This window comes from Epinephelus lanceolatus, chromosome 3 (genome assembly GCF_041903045.1).
Source record: "Epinephelus lanceolatus isolate andai-2023 chromosome 3, ASM4190304v1, whole genome shotgun sequence".
Taxonomy (NCBI): Eukaryota; Metazoa; Chordata; class Actinopteri; order Perciformes; family Serranidae; genus Epinephelus; species Epinephelus lanceolatus.
In genome coordinates, this window is record NC_135736.1 from 14,312,077 (window position 1) to 14,325,085 (window position 13,009).

Genomic DNA, 13,009 nt, shown 5'->3' on the forward strand with positions numbered 1-13,009 from the left:
TAATTTCTTTCCAGATTATTCAGTATGAATGGGTAAAGACGTGTATCCCCTTTTCACAATAATGAGCGAGTGTAAGTTTGATGCCCCTCTCTCGCTCAGTGTGTTTTTGGTGCTGTTTAATCACACTGGACCTTTTCTGGAAAAAAGACTTGAATTGAAAAAGTTTTGGGCGCCTCATCTGACGAGGGGAGTCGCCTGTGAGAGAGGGGAGAAACGTCAAGACTGTAGCCTACTTGAATTGTTTTAGTTGTTTTTTGTTTTTTTTTTCTTGTGAGTTAAGACTTTTTTATTTACTTTCTCTGCTTATTGACTCAAACCAACTTAATATAACACAACGCCTTAGTTTGTATTGAAAAAGTATGAAAAGATCTATGCAGGACTGTAAAACGCTCAATGCAAAAGTGCAAGTCGTCGCTTGGCTTTCAACCTCTACTCAACTTGTCAGTGCATTTCTGGAGTTGTGAATGTTTGTAGATGTTTTTATGTCACTCGAGACTCTTTTTCTTTCTGGCGTGTGTTCAGACAGAATGCAAAGCGGAATTTACAAGTGGCAGATGCAAAATGATTCAACCTGAGTGAAAAAGTCGTGTCATATTAAGTGTGCTTTATTTATGAGCATTAAAAACCTGAGTGTGGAAATGCCAAAAATATTTTTAAAAACTCGAAATATCGCAAAAAAATTGTACGCTTGGGGGAGGTGGAAAAGTTGGTGTACTGATAACTAGAAACAGATTCAGTGGATAACTGATGACCTGCCGTCTTCGTCGTACATTGATGTGTCCACACAGGGCTGTTAACAGAACTCTTCCAGGAGCACATGGATTTGTCATATTAGTTGTAAAAAAACGTTCCCTGTCCATCGTCCAGTGTGCTCTCCATTATTATACGTCCATGGTTTCCTTTGTTTGAGGTTTGACTACATTAGTTCGCTACATTAAAATTTGCGCTATATTTGGACGGACACTGACTGTTATTGAAACCATCATTACGAGCAGCAGAGGGAGAAAAAAGTTTAATAGATGTCAGGAGTTTCTAACACTGATGATCTCTTCCTCTTGGGGAAAAAGACCTACACATGCCAGCAAACTGTTGGCAAAATGGTTGCAAACTGTGATGGTAAATATGCTGCAAAATGCGAGTCTGGGGAAAAAATTCTGAACCTGTATGTTCAAAGCTTTCACTCGTATAAAATATTGAACAATGTGAACTCGTATGGTGAAATTTTCACTCATAGAACTTGTTATCCGTTATTTACTTTTATTAAGCTTCATTTTTTAAGTCAGTTTTCCACTGCAACTTCACACATGTGCTCTCTTGCATCACAAAGTCACAAATCTGCACGTCTTTACTTTTGCAACCGATAAATTTGCTGCAAAAAACATTGGTTCACTCCCCGCTGCTCGCTGTTGCTTGAAAATAAAATCCAATAAAACCACTAATACAATTGTTTTAGCTCATTTTAAAGGGGCTATGTGCAGTTTGGATCTGGATTCAGATGGTAACGTGGGGCTAACCATCTTGGAATGAAGTGTGAACACTCCCAACTTGGAATAACAGATTTTTTCTTCCCATTCTGCTGACATCACCCAAACGCAGCACCAGGGGCTTTATGTATTTACTTTATAAACATGCAGAAGAAAAAGATCAGAGAAAGAAGTTAAACAGTTTGTGGTGAGTTCAGTGTCTGAGCTGAACACAAACACAGTCACACTCCCACAGACATCGTTAGTGTGTGCGTTGCTAGCTCACTCACAGCTAACGTTGATACAGGTGATCCATTGGCTGTTTGGAGGGTCACGCTCAAACTGACACAAGGCTGAAATTCCCTTTCCCGTCTGTCTGAACACACCTGTAGAGATACCTTCCCTCTGCTGAATACCTCCATTAACAAAACCGTTCTTCCTGAGTCTCTCTCTGTCCTCCCCCGACTAGTTCCCCGCCCACCTCCATGAGTGTCTGAATGACCGGCTGCACCGAGAACGGCGCCAAAGATTGTTCTGTAGCTCACTTAGATGGGGTGCTGCTGGTCAGTGTGTGTGTGCGTGTGATTATTCTGACATTTTCCCCACAAAATGTAAACCCATGAGTGTCGATGTGTGGTCCTTCAGGATGTCATTGTGAAGTCATGTGACTGGAGCAGTGGGTGACATCTTCTAAATTGTGCTTTCTTTGGGGGTCGGGGAGGATGAAAATGACATTTCGTGGTTAACTGGTTACTTAATTTGGTCTTTTGTAGATTATTTTTGTGTGTCGATTATGAAATTAAACAAAACAGGTGGTTTTCATGACGACTCTGCCAGACTGTTTGTTTCTCCATCTTAAAGTGAAATGAGTGTAAAGACGTTTTAAATGAACTTCCTCTGAACATGTGATGGAGCAACATGCTCATCCTCCATTAACACCAGCATGCTCACAGGCCCCTACTCACAGGTCATTGATGTGCTCTTCATTTATTGGTGGGAGTGATTGAGGTGGGGTTTGTGAATCAGGTGAACTGAAAACACCAGTTCTCCCCTGATGTCAGTTCTGTCTCTGAAGAAAAGGCTCAAACTCATAAACCTTCAACACTGAAAGGAAGATTCAGTTTCTCTGCTTGGCCTGTTGTCATGGAAACACATCAGAGCAGCAGCAGGCTCATCGGACATCATGGCCAACCAGGTAAGTTTAAAGATTTAATTTTTAAAAAAAGGTTGAGATATTTCTCAAAACTGTGACCACTTCTTAAATGTTTCTCAGTCTTCTGATTATTTATAGCAGCAGGACGGTGTGTGTGTGGGATTCAGTGAAAATAAACTACAGAGTTCGTGTTGTTGTATTTAAGGATGTGTCACCCAGTGCAACAATGAGACTTTTTTTTTAACAGTTTTTGGACAAACTTGTTGGTAAAGTCAATAACTTTCTGGTTTTGGTCTGTTCACAGGAACTGTTGAGGATGATACATTTAAACTATAATAATTATTATCCTTTAAGTCAGGCCTGAGCTGTTTTGAGATTGAGTCAAGACCAAAAGACCAAGTCGCACTTTGGCAACTTGCACTACGCAGTACAAAAGGCTTTCTGGATGAAAAAAAAACTGCAGCTAGTGATTATTTTCATTGATTAATCTGTTAATTATATTCTCTTTTAATCATTTAATCTATGAAATTTCACAAAATAGTGAAATGATGTCCATGACAGTGTCTCATGGTCCGAGGTGACATTTTCATGTCTTTGTCCTGACTACCATTTACAACAGAAAAGCAGGAAATCGTTATATTTTAGATCCTGAAAACATTTTTTTTGTGTGTGTGTGTGTGTTACAATAGCAATTGTTAATTTCTTCCTGTCACCAATTGTTGCAGCTCTACATGGAACAATCTTGCCTAAATGTTAGGAATTGGGAATGAAGCAGCACAATCTTACTATTACAGTTTGGTGTCTCTCTGACAGCAGATCAGCTAAAATTCAAAGATTAAAGACCTTGAATTGATGGAGACTGAAGACTTAAAAACACTAGAGACTGAGAATAGTCTGAGGTAACATTAAACTAGAGTTACTGCATCATGGCTGTCGGTCTCTGCAAACCAGGCAAGCTGCACTTTCACTTTACATCCATGTCTGTAAAAACATGGCTGCTTCACAAACATCTTCCCCCTGACAACACAATCGGCAGTTTCAAGATGGAAACCCAAGATCAGTGTCACCAGATCAGTATCTGACCAAATGTTTCTCCTTGTGTTCCAGACATGTGACGCTGAGCAATGGCCAGAAAAGTGTCTTTGCAGAACATTATGATGTCACAGTGAAGTTGACCTTTAACCTTTTGGATTTAAAATGTCACCACTCCAATTCTTGCTTATGGCCAAAATCATGTTTTGTGAGGTCACAGTGACCTTTGACCTTTTGACCACCAATGGATGTTTGCTATAAACTTGAGAAAACTCCTTCAAGGTTCACAAGAATATGATGGATGGACGGACATATGGACAACCTGAAGACATAAAGGGTTCGTTCCAAATCGCATACTTTTTCTTTTTACTTAAAGTATGTACTGCAGCTGCCCTTAGAGTATGTGCTGTTGCATGCAGCTTGCACACAATCAGGACATACTACTTTCTCATTACATCACCCCCTGAACTTTGACCCTCTCACTCATATAACCTTGGGGGTAAAACAAAACACTGTTCACCAAGCTCGCCAGAGACAGAGGTCAACCCGAAGAGACCTGCTGTGGTAATAACTGCAAACATTGTAGATTCTAACATTATATTCACAATAGTAAAATTAGAGAAGCCATACATTTATATCATTGTGATTTATTATGTGTGCCCTTTTGTTGGTTATATTTATGATTATTTTATGCAACTAAACAATTAATATTCCTGTTATTACTAATCAACTGGTCATCGGTCACCTGAATGTGCTGTCATCCATCACTGCGACCTTAGACGGTTGATGTGAAGTTTCATTTGCTGTGCAGTGGATTATGGGTCAGGATAGCCAGGAAAGCATGCTGGCTTGCATACTGCAAAATCACACTGGATGTCGTAGAACATCCTGGTATTTTTGACACGCTATGTATGAGGACATACTAAATCTTTCTGGCATACTATATAGAATGGTAGGATGGGTACTGGAATGCACAGGCTGCCTCCAGTCGTGGCTGTCCCAGGCACAGAGGCATTAAAAAGACCAAACTCCAGAACTCCAGCTCTGGTCCTACCCCCCCTCCCTCGATAACAAACCATGACAGCGTCACAGCTACAATGAATATGCTTTATTTTCCTTTTACAAAAACAAACAAAACAAAAAAATTACCATCTAGAAATACAGGTATACAAGAAACAATATGATGGGAGTATTTGCAGTTGGATGCCTGGTTGTCAACAGCCAGCTGGATAATAATAATAAAATAAAAACGAGTTAACTACTTGTGGATGTTAAAGCTTCCAACCAAATGAAATCCCGTGCAGAGCAATGAGTCCCAAAAATACCTTCAGCACTAAGCCTTCACCTGTGAGCGGTTACACAGATAAATCTTAGTACAAAAGTAATGTTGGGACGTGCAGCTGCTGAGGGCTCTGCTTCTCACGTAGTTAATGATACCGTAATACTGATTTTGACCCGAACACTCTATAGCTAGGAGGTTATTATGAACATGGAGGTACACAGCGGATATGATATGAAGCACAGCAAATAATACAAAACAAAGAACAAAAGAGTAAGAGTTGAATATCTCCATGGTGTACCTGTTTCATCTCTTTCACATCTGGAATGAAATCCTTGCCGGCTTATGTTCTTATCTAGTGTCTAAGGCACTTTTAAAGAAACATACTGTTAACGTTTGGGAGGAGGGCAAAGAAGTCCGCTGTAGACAACCATCCTAATCTGCAGATCCATGATAAAAGACTAAATCAAAGTTGATGGATGGATATATGGGCACCCTGGCATGTAGCTTCACACTGTGGCGATTCAACTGTTGAGGCGGCTGCTGCAGTTCAAGCAAAGCTTGAATTCACGTCGCTAAACCTGGGCTAAAGCCACGAGGGAAGAACAAAACAACCTGTGAATACTGATTCATCAGGTCTGACTGTAGTCTGAAGAGTCGAGCTTCGACTCACTAAACCATGGCACAAACCAGCCCGGGTTTGTTCATCATAACGTTTCTGTTACATCTGAGTCACAGAGCTGAGAGTCTCTGAAAAATTACACGGCAATCCTTGAAATACACTTAATGCTGTTCTGAAGGTATCTCTAAAATCCTAAACACTTCTCAATGTATAGATAAGAAAGAATCTCATTTATTGCACACACAATGTTTTCAACTTTTTAGCCAGTGTGAAAAGTCTTTCAGAGAAAAGCTAAATGGTGGAGTCCTGTAACACTGTCAAATTCATGATGGATGGGATTCAAATAGTTGCAGCTCCAGCACTAATGGTCCCTGCGGTGCTGAGATTGTTTTTATTGATTATTTTTAATCTTTAGCCCGTTTCCCAATTTCCAAGTCTCCATGCTCATTTTGTACTTCACAAGAAAAATATTAAAATCATTTTAGTGGTGATGAAAATATAAAACATTGAAATGTGATATGAATATGACCAAATGTAGCTAAAAATTCAATTATCATTATTTTATTTTTTTAAAACATCTTCTACTGTTATGAATTAGGAAATAGAGCCGTACCTTGGGATGTTAAAAATTCCTTTTTGTCTGAGCACTTTAAAAATTCTCAACCATCCTGGCTAAGAAGTTTAAAAACGTGTTTGTTGTGCAACAGATTTTTTTCATCCATACAGTGGAGAGTCTGAGAGGATTTCGAAAATGCTTCAAGTGGCCACACATATCGTTTAATTATCATCACAATATGAGCTTGTGCCATAAACACATTGTGAAAGACTGCGATATTGCAATGAAATTAGTCAGTTGAAAGAGTATAAGTAGAAAAAGGCACTTTAAACTGTAACATTCATTCATTTTTTATTGGTGCCTTTTGTGTTTATTTCAATGTAGTGTTGCCAAAAATTAAAGTTTATCGATACATATCGATTCTGAATATTTGAAACGGGTTTATTTCTCATTTTTCACAGTATCGATTCACCTGCATCGGCTGCGCTTTCTTACTGTGTTGCTGTTAATGTATACTGTGGTCTTTCTGCTGCTAACCAAGAAAAGCTGTCGTTGTCATGTTATAGCCTTGTCATATTTTCCCTTTAATAACATTTTTTATTTTAAGCCCTCAGTGTAAATTTACCCTGTGGTATTGACTATAGATATTTTTCAAGGTACTGTATCGAAGTTAGAAGTTATGGTATTGTGACAGCACTATGTCAATGTCTGATTTGCTCAATACAAATACAAATTTAAAAATACAACAAGCAATCTGTTGTATAGCAGTAAACCGAAAGCAGCAGAAAACTGACTTTAATATCCCTTGATTTTAAAGTAATGTCTTTATCATAATGTTCAACTTTTTGCACGTCTCATATCTTCCACACGTCGTGCAGCCGTACTTCACCACAGCTGTAAGTGTTGTTTGGGTTTCCAAAGATCAGCAGGTTATTCCTTTTCAGAAAAATGTTTTGGCTCTGTGACTCAGATACAGTGATGATACAAACTGGGGCTCGGCACAAACACTGAAATGTAGTGAGAAGATGACTGTTTTCAATCTGTCTGATTTCTACTGAAACTACAAGTTTAACCATTTAGTGTCACATTAAAGTCGTGGCCTGAGCGTCACTTTAGTGCTTCCAGTAAGAGCTTTATTTTTCTCCCTGTTGGTTTCCAGTTAAAAATTCACACATCTTCCTGTGCAGTTCTGTGCATTTTCCAGCCACTCTACATCGCTCACAGTTCACGCCGACCATAGTTGAGCACAAATGGCTTACGGTAAACGTGTTAACCCCGTGAGCTGTGAGATTCCAAGTTAAAACCCAGCGAGACATTCCTTCATTAAACGCTGAGATGAAGCAACAGAGAAAATAAAATATTTTCACAGTAAAACACTTTCAATTCAGAGTCCGTGTTCTTGTATTGCGTGTCCCGAGATGTTGGTTGTTCCTGTCGTGCTGCGGTGTAGAAGCTGACAAACAGTCTGTACATCAGAGGGAGACTCATGCAACTGAAGCAGCCGGCGTGGTGCTCTGAAGGCCACAGTGACCTTTGGAGTGTGTCAGGTATGAGATGGCTTTTACACAACATGTGAGTGGGACACTTGTGACAACACCAGAGTGAAACACGTTTCCTTGTAGTCCTGCATTTACAATATGGGGTGCGTTCACATACGTTACATACTTGATGTGTGTACACTTCACAGCCTCCACCTACAGTCTCATATGTATAAAAAGCACTTTGCACCTATGCATACTTTCTCAAGAAGCTGAGCAGATAACTTCACGCCTGATGGGAGGGAGGGTGTTACGTCATGATGCTGAGATGATACGTGGCTGAGAGACGAGCCAGGACTAGCAGCTTGCCGGAGGAGAACAGAGTAAGGCAGAATTGTCCGTTTGCCCCTGTGACTCTCCACAACTGGAGGCTTGACTTCAGGGGAGGGCGGTGGAGTTTCCCTGCAGTGTTAACTGATACAAAAAGGGCTGCCAGGCGCACTCCGCCCAGCGTTACCAAAAACAGCTCATCGCTCCAATCTTCTGTCCAGTCAGTGGTTTGAAATGAACAAAGACGATGGTGACGTCGAGGATCTTTTGTGGGGGTGGGGGGGGGGGGGTAGTGACGAGGTGAGGGGAGGGGGGGAAAACCAGGAAGGAGAGGGTTGTCGTGTTTACTCGGCGTTGGCGGTTTGTGTCTCGTTGAAGTCACCGGCACGGCTGTCGGCGTCATCGTCTGACATGTCAACAGAAGCACCGTCCAGATTGAGGTTGCGTCGGCCCGAGCGGCTGGAGGAGAAGCTGCTGACTGGACCACCGCGCCTGCTCAGAACAGATTGACAAAAGAACTTAAAGCTCTGCTGCTTTCAGGAGAAGTTCAACATTCTGAGATATTTGTGAGATGAGAAGATCAATACTGCCCTAATGTTCATGTGCCAGGGAGGTGTTTAGCTAAGCTTAGCATAAAGACTGAAGCAAGAAGAAATGGCTTGCCTGACTCAAAGTTAAAAAAAAATATGCCTACCACGCAATCCTGAAAATCAAGCTAAAAATTGCAGTTCCTTTCATGGCCACTTGAGGCTGACTCCAGAAGTGACTCAATCCCCACAGACCCTCATGTTAGAGTGCCCAACTTTACAGTAGAATTTACATTTTGTTAAGGCTTTAAGTTACACATAATTAAGGGCATGGTCGCTCTGAGTGACAGGTGGGTACCATCTGTTGAGTAGTCACTACCACAGCGACAACACTGGTTAGGTAACGTAACATGGCGTAACCCTAGATTCACAGAGAATAGGCGCAGCCATACCTGGTCACTTTAAAAAAATATTGTTAAGCAAAAATTAGCATTATCACACTTAACCATAGGCTGTAAATGCACTGTGCTAACCAAGCTAGCAGCCAGCGTCAGGGTTATCTCCACCCTCTCTTCTAAACATGGTCTATGGTCTGATATAATTTTTGGCTCCAAAAATCCACTATTGTGATGGCCAAAATGCCAAACTTATCTATGATGCCTATCAGCACCTCTGCTTTTCACTAATTGGATTGTTTTGGATCTTGCTATGTGATTAGTGGACAGATGCAGTGAAGTAGCTGCAGCATGTAACTCCCTGTGAAACCATAACTTTTTAAATTTCTGTATGAAAAAAAAAAAAAATAGATGCTTCTTTATTTGAATATTACAAATACTGATACACATATTTTAAACTTCTGACAGGGTCAGACTATCTGTTTCCCTGTTTCCAGTCTTTGTGCTTAGTCAAGCTACATAACGTACAAATGTGAGCCAATCTTCTCATCTGACTCTTGGCTAGAAAGCAAATATGTGTTTCCCAAAATGTCAAACTATCCCTCAAATCAGACAAGATCACTCAGGTAAGATGAGCCTGTAAGCACACAAGCTATAGACAGACGTATCAATAACTTTCAAATTAGACATATCAGAACTGTGTTACTGGATATCAGTGCCACTAAAACAGTGTGACACCTTACAGCAAATACACAATCCTGTATGACTGTGTCATTAAGAGACAATAAAGTCACACAGTTTATTCAGTCTTTTCAAACGTGCCCTTTCCTGTTATTATCATAACTGCATCTTGAGGTGTCCTGAATAAAAAACAGTGTTTTCGCTGAAGTACACGGGTCATCTGAGGACATCTCTAACAGGGGGTTAGCAGAGTCCTGGTACCTGAGGCGGTTCTTGAGTGAGTTGACCTCCCGGGTGAGACCCTCGCTGGCCTCTGTGGCGTCATCTAGCTCCCTCTGCAGCTTCCGTCGGGTGGCGTTGGCCCTGGTGGCCTCCTCCTCCGCCTCCTCCAGCTGACGCTTTAGCTGCTTCATACGAGAGTTGGCTTTCTCCATCTGATGGAACACATGGGGGGAACAGACGGAGGCAGTGAGAGGTCGTGGGTGGTTGGGCTGAGTAAAAGTGAGTATTTGCATGTGTCACTTTGCTTCTCGAGTCAATACCTGCTCCTTATACTGGTCGGCGTGACGACGCTCGTCCTCCACCTGCATCATCACCTCCTTCAGTTTCTTCTCTGTGCGACGGACGATCTTGTTGGCTGCTGCTCTTTCCCTGAAAGATTAAAACAGCAAACTGGTAAGACGAGAGCTCATTATCATCTGTATTAACTGTTCAGTCCAACTTTGAATCTTTCACACAGGACTCTCACTAACACCGTCTACCGCCAGGAAATCTCTTCAGTGATGTTTCATCACATGCAAGATGTGACATCTTGTGATAATGGGTTAGTCTGGTCACTTACTTTCCTTCCTGCTCCAGCTGCTCCTCCAGCTGCAGGATCTTGGCCTCCAGGGCAGTGATGGACGCCTTAAACTTTGACTTGACCGTCCCCTCCAGCTCTGCCAGCTTGGCTTTCAAGTCCTGTGTTCATAATATGTAACTGTTAGCCCTGATTCTGATCTCATTACTTTTATGTAGTTGAGAAAACAGATTTTTCTGTTGTTTTATTCTACCCATGTACGTGTATGAGCACACATATGATAAATGATAATGTATTTGACGAACTATACAAGACCTTGTTCTGCCGCTCCATCTGTTGCCGAGCGTTCTCACTCTTTTGTGCAGTGCTGCGTTCTCCGGCCAACTCTGTGTTCAGGTTTTCAACCTGAGGAAGAGATGAAGGTGATGAGAAGACAGACAGGTTGATGCACAGTGTATTGAGTCACTGAAGAACTGTCAGTGAATGAGGATATTTGCATAGCGCTGATTAACGTCAGTCAACGTATGCTTTATGTTTGTCTGAGTGTGTTCATCATCTGGTGTAAAATTAATGGAACTAAGTTCATGACAATGTGTATAACTACTATCTTATTTGCACCTGGATGTTGGTCTTTCTGAAACGGTCATTGAGCAGCTCCATGTTGCCCTGCTCCTCCTCCAGCTCCTCCTCCAGCTGGGCAATACGAGCCTCCAGCCTCCTCTTTTCTTCCAGCAGCGACGACCTGACACACACACAAACACACACAGACAGACACACACTTTTATACACTGTATTTTCAGGAGTCCGTTACCTTTTTAAGACTAGGGACTGGATATATAAATGATGCCTACACACAGAAACCATGCATACACCATGTCCCACAGATTAACTGGTATAAAGTCATGGGACACTATGCCATGAAAAATGTCATAGTATAGTGTCTCATTACAAAAGTCATAGTATACTATGTATGTTATAAAAAATGTCATAGTTTAGTATATCATGAAAAAGGTCAAGGTATAGTCTGTAACACCAAGCAGTAACATTATGCCTCACGGTATTTTTCAGTAATGGGCCTTGGCCATGGTTCAAACGGCATGACCTGCAACTATTTGTCCAAGAACTTCCATTTTCCCAGAAGCTAGAAAGTTTAACACCCAGGTGTAAATGGACCTTTGGGTTACATTAGTAAGCAGCAGTCAATCAGTGGGACAGTGAGCACACTGATAGTCTGCAATTTAAGATTATGTCAAAATTAGCAGAATTCCAGGATTATTTGAGAATCCCACTACGTGCCCGCACAATAATTAAATTCACACAAATATTTGCATCCAACCTCTTTGGATAAACATACATGTTAAAAAACAAGCTACAAAATGTATTGCTTTGGAAAATGGTGTTTAAGACTTAAAGACTTTTTAAGGGCCTTAATTGTGATTTAGAATAAGGCCCCAAAAACAAAAAAATATTTCACTTCTCACTATAGCTATACATTTAAAAGATAACCAAGAGTGACAAAAGCTGCCTGTTGGTCAGTTATTAATGTGGATAAATATTTTTAAAATATGGATACAAACAAGGAGACACTGACTTTCCAGAAGCACTGTTGGAGATCTCATCAGCCAGCTCGTCCCTCTCCTGTTCAGCATGTCGACGGGCCCTCTCTGATGCTGCGTGGTCCTACACATACAACACATTAAGATCAGAATAGAGAAGATCTACCAATTCACGGTCATCAAATACAGAAATGAAGTTTGACTGGATAAAAAGCTGATGTTCATTCTTTTCATAAGTCACTTTGCTTGTCATGAATAAAAGATTAACAGCTCACATCTACATTAAGTTAACCTCAAATTCAAAGCAGTCTTAATTTAAAATAAAATCTGCGTTCTGACCTCCTGTAGCTGCAGGATTTCAGCCTCTAGGCTCTTGAGTTTCTTCTCGTTCTCCTTGGACTGGGTGAAGATCTCATCCCTGGAGGCTCTGGCCTCTTCCAGCTCCCTCTGATAGTCCTTCATCTGAGCCTGCAACACAGTGACAATGTGGACCGTGTCAAAGGCTGACAGCACAAAGTGACCACTCAGGCCAAGGCTTTACAAACTGTGAGGTGCACAGGTGCATGCCTGCGTAACAACAACAAGAAGTTAGTTAGTTTGGCCCATTGACTTGGCCGGCTTATTGACACGGTCAACAGCTGCAACAGCAACAGCTGACACACAGCTAACAGAGACGATTAAGTTACTTAAAAACCCTTAGCGTGGAGTCATAACTCACATCTGAGCACACAGACATAATACACATATTTTCTGATTTAGAGTTACATACACTTAAACAGGATGTAATTATCTGTGAATGAGTGGCCATAAATCATGAAAAAACGATGCTCCTTATAACAGAACTGAGAATCAACATGTTCTCTTCGGTATCACAGTAATAAAGTGCAAACAAATTCTAATAGCTGATTCAGGATACTTTTCATGGAGCCATTTTGCCAATTATAGGCTAAAAATCAGGCTCAAGTTGTAGCCCACTGCTAACTCACTGACTCCATGGCAACAATATTTCCTATTTACATCATCCAAAGCATCATGCAAGCTGTAGTTGCAAAACCTCATTATCAAATGCAGAATCATCCCCCAAAAAGATGTTACACAGGGAATAAAAATCCAGTAATGTTAACTTTTTTGTGCTGCA

At 41.0% G+C, this 13,009-nt stretch overlaps 1 protein-coding gene across 4 annotated transcripts in view; it reads right to left on the reverse strand.

Moving 5' to 3' along the window:
* Positions 1 to 7,885: 7,885 nt before the first annotated feature.
* Positions 7,886 to 13,009, reverse strand: part of myh10 (myosin, heavy chain 10, non-muscle) — a 76,178-nt gene continuing 71,054 nt past the window's right edge. For all 4 annotated transcript variants that reach the window (XM_033625010.2, XM_033625011.2, XM_033625008.2 and 1 more), the window contains 8 exons: positions 12,211 to 12,339; positions 11,907 to 11,995; positions 10,934 to 11,057; positions 10,631 to 10,720; positions 10,358 to 10,476; positions 10,059 to 10,167; positions 9,778 to 9,950; positions 7,886 to 8,405 (listed from right to left, as the gene is read on the reverse strand). In XM_033625010.2, coding sequence (XP_033480901.1) covers positions 8,258 to 8,405; positions 9,778 to 9,950; positions 10,059 to 10,167; positions 10,358 to 10,476; positions 10,631 to 10,720; positions 10,934 to 11,057; positions 11,907 to 11,995; positions 12,211 to 12,339 — 981 coding nt within the window. In that variant the 3' untranslated portion in view covers positions 7,886 to 8,257. The remainder of the gene's footprint in view (positions 8,406 to 9,777; positions 9,951 to 10,058; positions 10,168 to 10,357; positions 10,477 to 10,630; positions 10,721 to 10,933; positions 11,058 to 11,906; positions 11,996 to 12,210; positions 12,340 to 13,009) is intronic.